General features: G+C 41.8%; 1 protein-coding gene across 3 annotated transcripts in view; it reads left to right on the plus strand.

Moving 5' to 3' along the window:
* The window catches only part of GUCY2F (guanylate cyclase 2F, retinal), a 147,341-nt gene that overhangs the window by 129,055 nt on the left and 5,497 nt on the right, over window positions 1-12,789 (plus strand). For all 3 annotated transcript variants that reach the window (XM_056794944.1, XM_056794943.1, XM_056794945.1), the window contains 2 exons: window positions 129-223; window positions 5,138-5,223. In XM_056794944.1, coding sequence (XP_056650922.1) covers window positions 129-223; window positions 5,138-5,223 — 181 coding nt within the window. The remainder of the gene's footprint in view (window positions 1-128; window positions 224-5,137; window positions 5,224-12,789) is intronic.

The following is a 12,789-nucleotide window of genomic DNA, read 5'->3' on the forward strand; positions in this document are numbered from 1 at the left end:
AAAACAGGTCCTCTGATTTCAAATTCAGTGATCTCTCCATTGCACCACAACTCTTGTCAATATGAATGAACCCACTGTGAAAGTCAAGATAGCCTGTGGCTTGACTCTCTTCTGTCATCCTCTTTCAGCCTACAGGATCCATGTTAACCGAAGTACTGTCCAGATCTTGGTCAGCCTGAATGAAGGCTACAAAATTGATGTCAGAGGCCAAACTGAACTGAAGGTAAGGGGAGTTCTTCTAGGAGTGTGCTACAGCCAGCTTTTAAAGGCTTCAAAAAGCCAGGACAGCTATTAATTTTTTTTAAATCTTACTTCCATCTTAGAATCAATATTGTGTATTGGTTCCAAAGCAGAAGAGCTATAAGGGATAGGCAGTGGTGATTAAGTGACTTGCCCCGGGTTACACTGCTAGGAAGTGTCTGAAGTCAAATTTGGACCTCCCATCTCTAGATTTTGCCCTCATTTCACCGAGCTACCTAATTGCCCCCCCCCAAATATTAATTTTTTTTCAAATATAGGAAATCCATTTATTTTTTTCTATACAAAAGAAAAAAATACAAGAGTCCTAGATACTTACTGAAAGAAAAACTGAAATTAGCAGCACAAACCTAAGTAGCTATCTTTATAAAAAATTTATTTAGAATTTTTTTCCATGGTTACATGATTCATGATTTTTCCCACTTCCCTCCTCCCTCTCAAAGCTGACAAGCAGTTCCACTGGGTTGACATGTGTCATTGTTCAAACCACATTTTCATATTATTCATATTTGCAATAGAGTGATTTTTTTAAATATCAAAACCCTAATTATATTCCCATCGAACTATGTGATCAAACATGTGTTTTTCTTCTGGGTTTCCACTCCCACAGTTCTTTTTCTGGATGTGGATAGAGTTCTTTCTTCCTAAGTTCCTCAGAATTGTCCTAGGTCATTGCATTACAGCTAGTAGGAAAGTCCACTACATTTGATTGTGCCACAGTGTATCCTTCTCTGTGTACAATGTTCTCCTGGTTCTGCTCCTTTCGCTCTGCCTCACTTCCTGGAGGTTGTTCCAGTTCCCATGGAATTCCTCCAGTTCATTATTCCTTTGAGCCCAATAGTATTCCATCACCAACAGATACCACAGTTTTTTCAGCTATTCCCCAATTGAAGGGCATCCCCTCATTTTCCAATTTTTCACCACCATGAAGAGCGCAGCTATGAATATTATTTTTTTAATTTTTAAAAAATTTTATTTAGTCCATTTAGAACATTATTCCTTGGTTATAAGAAACATATTCTTTCCCTCCCTCCCCTACCCCAACTTTTCCCATAGCTGACATGCAATTTCACTGGGTATTACTTGTGTCCTTGATCAGAGCCTATTTCCATGTTGTTAATGTTTGCCCTAGGATGATCATTTAGAGTCTACATCCCCAATCATATCCCCCTCGACCCATGCAATCAAGCAGTTTTTTTTTCTTTTGTGTTTCTACTCCCACAGTTTTTCCTCTGAATGTGGATAGTGTTCTTTCTCGTTGTTCCCTCTGGGTTGTTCAGGATCACTGCCTTGCCACTAATGGAGAAGTCCATTACATTTTATTGTACCACAGTATATCCATTTCTGTGTACAATGTTTTCCTGGTTCTGTTCCTTTCACTCTGCATCAATTCCTGGAGGTTGTTCCAGTCTCCATGGAATTCCTCCACTTTATTATTCCTTTGAGCACAATAGTATTCCATCACCATCAGATACCACAATTTGTTCAGCCATTCCCCAACTGAAGGGCATCCCCTAATCTTCAAATTTTTGGCCACCACAAAGAGCACAGTTATGAATGTTCTTGTACAAGTCTTTTTCCTTATAATCTCTTTGGGGTACAAACCCAGCAGTGCTGTGGCTGGATCAAAGGGCAGACAGTCTTTTAGCACAAAATTTTAGCATAAGCATTTATATTTTGGAGACTGGTAAATGTTACAAATCAGGATATAACTTGTATTTTTTTTAAAACCTGACCTTATATCTTAATATCAATTCTAACTAAGATAGAACAATGGCAAAGATTAGGCATCAGAGATAAATGACTTGCCCACCACACAGCTAGGAAATGTCTGAGGTCAAACCTGAACCCAGGTCTTCCCAACTCCAGGCCTGGCGCTCTATCCTCTGTGCTACTTACATACTACCCCTAGATTTGTTGTATTGTTAACTGTCTAGATCCCCGGTGACAAAGTCAACTAGAAAAGGGGACCACTAATTCATTCTTAAGGATTCCTGGAAGATTCAGATTAGCTTAGTTTTAAAAATGTATTGTTATTTTTGTTTTATTGTACTTTTATCTACTATTTTAAAGCTTTCCCAATTACATTTTAACCTGGTTCTGCTGCACACGAGAGTGTTGTAGAGTTGAATGCTAGCTGCTGACAATGGGTTTAACATTTCTGGTCTAGATTTAAGACCGTGATGGAGAAAATGTTAATAATGCAAATTTAACTTTAAAATATGTTGTGGGTACATTTTTTGGAGAGCTGGCTGTTTAACATTTTTCAGTACCCCTTTGTTTTCTTCTCAAGAAGGACAAGATAACCACCTCAAGCAGGTTCTCTTTTAGAAACTCCTAGAGAGACAGAGTCTTCAGAGCTATTATAAGGCTTACGTGGCTGAAATATATTCCTCCCTGAATGCAAAGGCTTGGACCAGGTGACCTACAAATCATATGTAAATTATAGAACTTTCAGCCAGAAGGCATCTTGCAGATGAATCATAGAATTTCAGAGTTTTAAGAGACCTCAAAGGTCATTTAGTTCAATCCCCACCTGCCTAGGATCTCCCTCTCTCTATTTGTTATTGTCATTTTTTTAGTCCTGTCCAACTCTTCATGATCCCATTTGGGGTTTTCTTGGAAAAGATACTAGAGTAGTTTGCCATTTCCTTCGCCAGCTCATCTGATAGCTGAGGAAACTGAGGCAAACAAGGTAAGTGATTTGTCCAGGGTCTCTATACCATCTCTGAAAAACAATCTTCTGACCCCTCTTGGGTGAAGGAAAACTTAATGCCTCCTGGTGACAGAGAAGTTGCTACCTTGAAAGGTGATCCATTCCACACTGGGTCAGCTCCAAGTATTACTAAGTTTCCCTTAAAATCTCACCTTCTTCCCAACTTCTTTGCTCTTACACATATCCTCTTGGGTCAGTCACAAGAAAGTTGGTCTTTTTTCCGTCATGACAGCCTTTCAAACATTTGAAGGAAGGTGTTTACTATGGTCTCTTGCTCTATACAAGATAGCCCCAATTCCTTCTTCTGATAATGTTGCTCAGACTAGAAAAGCTAGCTCTATGTCTTTCTGATGGAGATTACTCCAAGAATGGGTCTGTTTTCTCCCTTGCCAGTGGCATGGCGACTCTAAGAAAGCATAGACTGAGATGAACTCTGCTGTGTCTGCACTTTATGCCTTAATTCCATTCCTAACTTCCCCCACCAAAATGGTGGAGAGAACCAAAGAACAGCCTTTACCTTGAGTAATTGGAGCATGGGGAGGATAGGGTGCAATTAGGAAAATATGCATACATATGCACACACATATGTACCTAATATAAATCTGTGTATAGAGATATAAATGTATACAAGGTATCTCCCAAAGTTTTAATTGCAATTTAAGTTTTAATGGTTTTAGGTAAAAGGTTGACCTAAATTACCTCTGAATTTCTTTTCACTTCTGATATTCTATAATTCTAAGATCCTCCCCATCCTATCTCCCCCAACACACACACTCTTTCAAGCTTTGGGTCCATTATCTCTTCTTTTCCCTAAGCACACACTTTTTTGTGCACACACCACTGGGGGCTCAGGACAGGTCAATCAGATTGTTTATACCTTCCGTGGCTTTATTATCACATTTCCCTGAAATGCCATTACTGCCTCATGAGAATGATCAGTGGGACCCTCACCATCACTCTCAAGGCCACATTGGATAGGGAGAACTCAAATACCTCTCTTTCATCTTAAAACCCATTCCTCATCTGGTTAACCTGGATATGTCTCTGAAAGGCCACACAAGATTGCCTTTCCTCCTGTACATTTATTCTTGAATATTCTGTTCCTACATACTCCAATGATTCCTACTCTGAGTGGTATAGTGGATAGAGCACTGGACTTGGAATTAGGAAAACGTAAATTAGAATCCTGCCTCAGATATCAACTAACTATGTGATCTTGGGCAAGTCATTTTATCTCTGAGCCCCAGTTATCTCATCTTTAAACTGAGGAGGTTGATCTCAGTCTCTTAGGTTCTGTCCTGCTGTAAATCAATGATCCTATATCATTATATATCATTAAATTATGCTGTAACATTTGTTCAGTCATTTCAGTTGTGTCCATTTCTTCATGGCCTCATTTGGGATTTTCTTAGCCAAGATATTAGAGTAGTTGACTATTGCCTTCTCTAGATCATTTTACAGCTGAGGAAACTTGAGCCAATAAGGTTAAATGAGTTGCCCAGGGTCACCCAGACCAGTGTCTCAGGCCAGATTTGAACTCAGGAAGAGAATTCTTCCTGATTCTAGGCTCAGCTCTCTATCAATGGCATCACCTAGCTATAACACAGTATGTGATAATATTTTATCTAATTAAGGATATGATCCCTGTTCTCTTTCACACTTATTGTATAATTTCTCTATACTCAGTCACAGACATATCCACAAACCATTCCTCAATCCTAGTCCCTCCAGGCAACTGGGAAATATACAGTTTTCATCCACTTGGTTTCTCCTGTGTGAATTATGAGATTGATCATTTCAGGGGCCAAAGGCTTCCTTGTGGAGACCTCTAGTGCCTTGGGGTTCAATGCAATATTATTCCAGGAGCTCCTGGGGGATTTCACAGATTCCTTGACACTAACCCGATTTATATTAATTACAAAGGACCCAGCAGTCTCCTCGAAATGGATGGAGTGTTCACACTGACAAAACCTGAGATCCTTGATACGTAGGTGGACCTCTCTTGTAAACACTTTACAAAAGTGGTAAAAATGGACTAGCATGATAGATCCAATTCGATGATTCTGGAAATCTCAATGATATGATTCTAAAGTCTCAAATCTCAAATTCTAATAGGTTATGAGAAATACGTTTGTTTTCATGAGTTTTTCCCTTTCCTTCTAGGGCAAAGGAATAGAAGAAACCTATTGGCTGGTGGGGAAATCAGGCTTCCCCAAAGAACTCCCAAAGCCCATGGACATCAAACCAGGGTAAGCACAAGGAACTTAGCAAGGAGGGCCGGTGGGTTCCTCCAAGGCTTGGATGGCTCTGGGGAGGAGAGAGAGTGAGGCTCTGCCCTTTATCTCCTGAAATGTCCTTTCTTTATCCCTTCACCACCTGGGTTTCTCCACAGCTCCTCTGGAAAAGCTGTTGTGATCCTCCTCTCTCCCTTCAGTTGCTAACATCTCTTCCTGGACTCTTTACAGCACTTGATTAGCATCTCCCTGGCGAACTTTCCATGCATTATACTTAGATGTTTTTGTTATTCAGTGCTTCTAGAATGTGTAAACTCTACAAGGGTGCCTCCTCCACAGTGGGTGCACAGGGACCCCCACTGTAGAAGCTTGCTCAACCAGTGATTTTTGAATTTTAGTTGTGGATCTAAACCCTGACCTCAGGGAGTTCAGAAGCTAGTAGGAGCACCAGAGTAATCCAACATACATTGCTATCTGAAACAATGGAGTCAGTTAAAAAAATTCCATGGCGGGAAAGAAAGGTCACTGAGGGCTGGGGTGGTGAAGGAAGACTTCTTGGAGGAGGAAGCATTTGAGCTAAGCCTTGAAGGATGAGTGAGATTTGGAGAGGAGGTGGTCTTGGAGAATCTTCCAGAGCCAATAACCCCAAGTATTCTCCTAGAAGGTTCAGTCTTAGTTTAAGTCGAAGGGTAGTGGAGTAATAAAAAGCAAAACTTTGAGGTCTATCACACTCATTACCATGACTCCTTTTCTTGGTTCTTTCTCCTACTCATGAAGGTTCCAGGCCAGGTGAAGGAGAGTTTGGTAAGGTCAGCATTAGGCATCCCAAATAAAGCCTAGGGATGGACGTGGGGAAAAGTGTGTGTGGAGGAGAAGGATTGATCTCTTTATGATACAGTTGATCTTAACAGAAAGAATCAATTCTATATTTCAGCCCCAGACCAAGCCCTGACTCTAGCCTCTACTGAATCCTTATCTTAGGACCCAGCCTGAGTCTTGTTATTTTTTTTAACTCTTACCTTCTGTCTAAGATATCTGGTCTAAGGCTGAAGAACAATAAGGGCTAGGCAATCAGGGTTGAGTGACTCGTCCAGGGTCACACATTCAGGGAGTATCTGGGGCCAGATTTGAACACATATCCTCCTGACTCCAGACCTGGTATTCTATCCACGGTCCCTCCCAGCCAGAGTCTTGATTTTGGCCCCAGATTGATCCTTGAAGCCAGATAGCCCTGATGTTTTTGGACAACGGGTAGGATATTGTTCAAGGAGGGAACTGGATAGTGAAGATGGCTCTAAGTGACCTATCCACACTCATAGGTCTGCCTATGGGGAATAGATTTCTATTCCATCCACAGACCAGAGATTCCTTACCCTTTTTATGTCATAGACCCCTTTTTTTGGTCTGGTTAAGCCTAAGGAGCTTCTACTCCTCAGAATAATTTTTAAATTATTTTATTTTAAGTATATAATATTTAAATTTAATAAATTTAATATTTAATATTAAAATTTTAAATATTTTAAATAATTAAAGGATAAGGAAAATCAAAAGGCCAAGGTGTTTTTTTTTCCATTTGAGTTCTGAGACCCTCTGAAATCCACAGACTTCAGTGTAAGAACCTTTACTGTAGAAAAATATTTTAACTCTATGCCTCTGTAGTCCCATCACTTGTTGCGCCATGGACAGGGAGAGCAGTGGATAGGAAGCTGGTTTGGGAGTTAGGAAGACCTAGATTTACATCCTGCCTCAGAGTATGTGATCCTGGACAGATCGCTTAAACTCCCTGCAATTCTCTAAGAATATACGTTGCAGAATGTGCCAATCTGTATTGGCAGAAGAGCTTTCCTCACTGGAAGTTTCCTATGCCAATGACATTGAGGTCTGGACCAGGGGAAAAAGGCAGAAAGTGTGGGGAGGTTTAGTCGGGGTGAGGGAGGAGAAGGGCAAGAATGCCATAAACTACTGGAAGTTCTGGCCCGAGCCTAACTGTCTTCCTGTTGGGTTGTACCCCCAGGGCCTCCCATTCATCACCAGGGCTTAGCCAGAAGGGTGTAGGGATGGGGAAACCGAATGGACAGATTAATGACGGGAGGGCGGAAGACCCTGTTCCCCACCGCCCTGACCTCAGACAGGGCTGGACCTTCTGTGAAAGGGCCCGATTGTTTTCTCTGCCTAGAGGAAACTGACGTCAGTCTGTACTTCCGCCCCATGGAGGCTGATGAGAGGTGCCAAGGCTATAGGGCCTTGGCTGGGAGCATTTCCTGGTGAGTCCTGCTGATAGTACTGTCTAGGCAACCTGCAGCACAGGACTGAGGCTTGATGGAGCCTTTCCAGTGGCTGAAGGGAGGGGGTGGTTCCCAGAAACTTTGCTGTACCTTTTTGTCTCTTCTACTTAAAAATTAATCCTAGGGGGCAGCTGGGTGGCTCAGTGGATGGAGAGCCAGGCCTAGAGACGGGAGGTCCTGGGTTCAAATCTGACATCAGACACTTCCCAGCTGTGTGACCCTGGGCAAGTCACTCAGCCCCCATGGCCTAGCCCTTACCTCTCTTCTACCTTGGAACCAATACACAGTATTGACTCCAAGATGAAAGGTGAGGGTTTAAAAAAAATTAATCCTAGAATTACAGAATGTCATACTTAGAAGAGTCTGAGAACAGACGATGTCAGAGCTAGAGGGAACTTAGAAGATGGAATATCAAAGCTGGGAGGGACCTTAGAATCTAGAATAAAGTGTCAGGGCTGGGAAGGAACTTGGAACAGAGAATGCCAGCCCATGGAGGGGCCTTAGAACACAGATACTTGGAGCTGGAAGGGGTCTTCAAAGACAGAAAATCAGAGCTGGAAGGGAGCTAAAGACGGAGGACATCCACCCTGGGAAGGGTTTTAGAATAGAGAATATCAGAGCTGGAGCAGGCACTGAAAGGCAGAATGTGAGAGCTGGAAAGGAGTTTAGAACAGAGAATATTAGAGCTGGATGGGAGCTTAGAACACAGAATATTAGATCTAGAAGGGAGCTTAGAACACAGAATGCCAGTCCTAGGAGAGGCCTTAGACCAGAGAAGATAGAGCTGAAAGAGAGCGTAGTGCAGAGAATATTAGAGCCAGAAGGGGCTTTAGAACAAAGAATATTCGAGCTGGTTGGGAGCATAGAACACAGAATATTAGATCTGGAAAGGAGATTAGAACACAGACTGTCAGTCCTAGGAGAGGCCTTAGAATAGGGAATATTAGAGCTGGAGGGGAGCTTAGAGTACAAAGTGTCAGATCCAGAAGAAAGCTTAGAGCACACAATGTCAGAACTAGAAGAGATGTTAAAGGTCCTGTAGTCCAACTCCTTATTTTTACAGATGAGGAAACTGAGGCCCAGAGGGACAATCAACTTGCCCTAGTTCACACCACAGATTTGAGTGGCAAAGCTGGCAGCCAAACTCCTGTCTCTTGCCTCTTGATCCAATGCCCTTTCCCCTCTGCCAAGCTGCCTTCATACTACAGAAGCCCTGAATGAAGCTCGCTCTAATGGATTTTTTTCTTTTTTTTGTCTATTATTATTTTATTTAATATTTTTCCCCAATCACATATAAATAATTTTAAGATTCCTTGTCCCAAATTCTCTCTCTTCTTCCCTCCCTCCCTGAAATGGTCATCAAATGGATACAGATTTAACATGACCAACCGTGGAAAACATCTAATGGATTAGATTCAAACATTAACTCAGGCAGGGCAATGTGGTGAAGGGGTCCGAGTTTAAGAGTTCCCCCTGCTTTCTGGGCCCCTTGTGAGTGTCCAGGGAGGCTAAGGTGCCCATGCTTGCAGGCTTACCCTGTCTCTAGACAGATGAGCCATGTTCTTGCAATGCATTCCAGCCCAGGAGGTGCAAGGGAAGCTGCAGGGAAAAACAAACCTTTATTAGGTACCTACAATATCACAAGCATCATCTCATTCAACCCTCACAGCAACTCTGAGAGATATTTGCTACTATTACCCTCATTTTACAGATGAGCAACTGAGGCAAATTGGTTAAGGGACATGCCCACAGTCACACAATTAGTAAGGTAGGTGCTATTATTACCCTCATTTTACAGATGAGGAAACTGAGGCAAATTGGTTAAGGGACTTGACCACAGTCACACAATTAGTAAGGTAGATGTTATTATTACCCTCATTTTACAGATGAGGAAACTGAGGCAAATTGGTTAAGGGACTTGACCACAGTCACACAATTAGTAAGGTAGGTGCTATTATTACCCTCATTTTACAAATGAGGAAACTGAGGCAAATTGGTTAAGAGACTGGCCCATAGTGTTTGAATCAGGATTTGAACCCAGGTTTTCCTGACTCCAGGTCCAGGGCTCTTTGAATCCCCAGTCCATAAGCGTCGATTTAGCATTTACTGTGAGCCAGCTCTGTGCAAAGTGCTGGGGATACAAAGAAAGAGAAAAAACCAGTCTCTGCCCTCAAAGAATTCACATTGTCATGGAGAAGATAACATGTAAATAACCAGGTTACACACAGGATACATAGTCCATGGAAGGTAACCTTAGAGGGGAAGACTCTAGCCAAGATCATTTAGAGACAGTGCAGTCAAGCACTCGTGTTTTACAGAATAGGAAACTGAGGCCCCAAGGCAAAAAATGGCTTGTCCTGGAGGGCCCAGCTAGGAAGGAAGTAAAGCTAGAACTCACACCCAGGTTCTCTGACTCCCAACCTACCTTTCTTTTCACTCTGGCTGCTTGCCTCAGGGTCCCAAGTTTCTCATCTTGCTTCAGAGACCTTGGGCAAGTCATTAATTTCTTTGCACCTCAGTTTCCCCATCAATAAAATTAAACAATAAGCATTTAAAGTGAGGTTAATAATAGCACCTACCTCCCAGGATTGTTGTGATGAGCAAATGAGATCATATTTGTAAAACATCTTGCAAACATTCAAGGAATCTCCTCCACTATGGGTACCTTCCCCCTACTTCGTAGGTGTGTACCTTTTACATACCTAATTATTTATATGTTGTCTCCTCCAGTAGAATGTAATCTTCTGTTCAAATCTGATTGAGGGCTCTGTGACCTGGGCAAGTCTCTTCACCCCCGTTGCCTAGCCCTTGACCCTCTTCTGCCTTAGATCCAATACACAGTATTAATTCTAAGGTGAAAGATAAGGGTTTAAAAAACAAAATAAACAAATGGCTTCTTTTTTGTCCTTTGTATCCCCAGCACTTACCCATCCTAAGTGCTAAACCAAAGCTGGAGGACTGGTTGATTACTTGGGTACTGGATGGTCTCTAAGGTCCGATGCTACTTTATCTTACTTTAGTTTATTGATTCGGTTTTTGACCCTTAACTTCCATCTTAGCATCCATTCTAAGACAGAAGAGTAGCAAGGGTGAGGCAACAGGGGGTGAGTGACTTGTCCAGGGTCACCCCACTAGGAAGTGCCCGAGGCTGGATTTGGGCATCCATCTCCAGGCTTGGCATTCTATCCGTCGAGCTACCTCCAATGCCACTCTAAATGCTTGAGTTTGTGGGAGAGACTTGAGTATCCGTGTTTGTATAAATGCATCTGAGTATGTGGATCCGTGTGATTCTCTGTTGGTTATTATTGCATGTACTTGTACAAGCATTTGCACACACATCCACCATTAAGTAAGAGTTCTCTGAGGTCAGGGAACTCAGGATCTTTTCTACATCTCCTCTCTGGACACATTAGGGCTATCAATTAATCCCTGTTGTTTGATTGATCTGGAAGTGGTAACTAGAGCCTGGTTAGGACCCAGAGATAGCCAGAGTATTATCGAAGGAGTGGAATAGTGGTTAGAGGGCTGGACCTGGAGTCAGGAAGACTAGAGTTCAAATGCTGCCTCAGATCATTTCTAACTGTTGACTCTGAGCAAGTCACTTAAACCTCTCTCAGTCTCAGTTTATTCATCTGCAAAATGGTGATAATAACACTTTGCTCATTGGGTTGCTAATAAGAGAAATAATCTATGGGAAGCACTTATCCAATCTTAAGGGAATACTATATTTCCTATTTAAAGTTTTAAAATAATATTGTAATTATTTTTAATTTTATTTTCTTCAGTTGTATTTGTAAATAAATTTTTTCTTATTTTTTAAAAAAAAATTTGAGTTCCAAATTCTCTCCACTCCTCCCTTCCTCTCTCCTTGAGAAGGCAAGCAATTTGATATGGATTTACTATTTACTAATTATTTTTTTTACTAATTTACTTTTTTTACTAATTTACTAATTTAATTTTTTTACTAATTTTTTTACTAATTTACTAATTATTATTGTGGCTATTACTTTTTGCAAATTTGAGGAGATGTTGCTTCCCAATACACACTCACTCCCATAGGATGCTCTCCTTCCCCTTCCCAAAGCAGGAGACTTCAAAATCATAATCATAAAGAGTGGCTTTATAGCAGTAATTCCTGACACTGGGGCATCAAAGTGTAGATATTTTTAGTCCAATAAACCTTTCATATTTCTCCAACTCTACTGCATGTTCTATTCCTGGCCCTGCCTCTAACCAACTCTGTGATTTGGGGCATGTCTCATACTCTCTGGCTTTGGTTCATCACAGGCAAAATGAAGGGGTTAAACAATTTGATCTCTACTTTTTCTTTTTAGGACTGGGTCTCCCCATTTAGACTAGGCTAAAAATTCAGGAGCTATTCATGGATGCAATCCCAGCTATCATCACTAGAGAAGCATGACCTGCTTCATTCCCTTCCTGGGTTATTTCACCCCTCATTAGGTACTTCCTAGTGCCCCTTCCCCTCTTCTCCCTGCCTTGTTCCAAGAGCTTCACCATATTGATGGCTAAATTTAGTGTAGACATCCTTTGGCATAACTCATCAAATCTCAGAACTCCAAAGTTCAAGAGATCTACTAGCCTGAACCTGAAACTGGGGATCAGAGGCATGTATTTCTATGGCCAATAGACTTATTTATCTCTAAGTTCTCTTCCAGTTCCAAATATTTGCTGCTATAATAGCAGGAAATATGCTGATGTATGAGTGCCTAGGTGGTGGTTAGGACTGATCATTTATTATGTGGGTTTTGCTTTGTTGATTACCTAGACTTAACAAAGTGATGGAAAAAATGTGAATAATGCAGGTTAAACTTAAAGGTTTAATTTATTAGAGTTGATTATTATTAACTTTTTAAAATTAATGAAAAATAACAATTAATTAAAGCAGTGATGGCGAACCTATGATACAGGTGCCAAAGATGGCACATAGAGAGTTCTCTGTGGGCACGTGGACACCACCCCCACTTAGTTACTAGAAAGGCAGAGACTCAGGTGGAGCTGCTTCCTTCCTCCTCTCCCCCATGCCTCCCTGCTCCTCTGCCTAGCAGCCCAATGGGAGCTCACATGGGCAGCTCACAGGAAGCAGAGCTGGAGGGGAGCAGAGAGCCCAAACCATTCTCCTCCCTCTCTCTATATATATATGTTTGCTGAGGATATCCTTTACTTCACTCACTCCTCCACCCAGTGGGAGTGCCTTCTTCCTCCTCTGTGTGAGTAAAGGGAGGAGGGGCATGGCACTCAGTCTGGGAGGTGGGATAGGGATGGGGCCTGGCACTCC

This window comes from Monodelphis domestica, chromosome 4 (genome assembly GCF_027887165.1).
Source record: "Monodelphis domestica isolate mMonDom1 chromosome 4, mMonDom1.pri, whole genome shotgun sequence".
Taxonomy (NCBI): Eukaryota; Metazoa; Chordata; class Mammalia; order Didelphimorphia; family Didelphidae; genus Monodelphis; species Monodelphis domestica.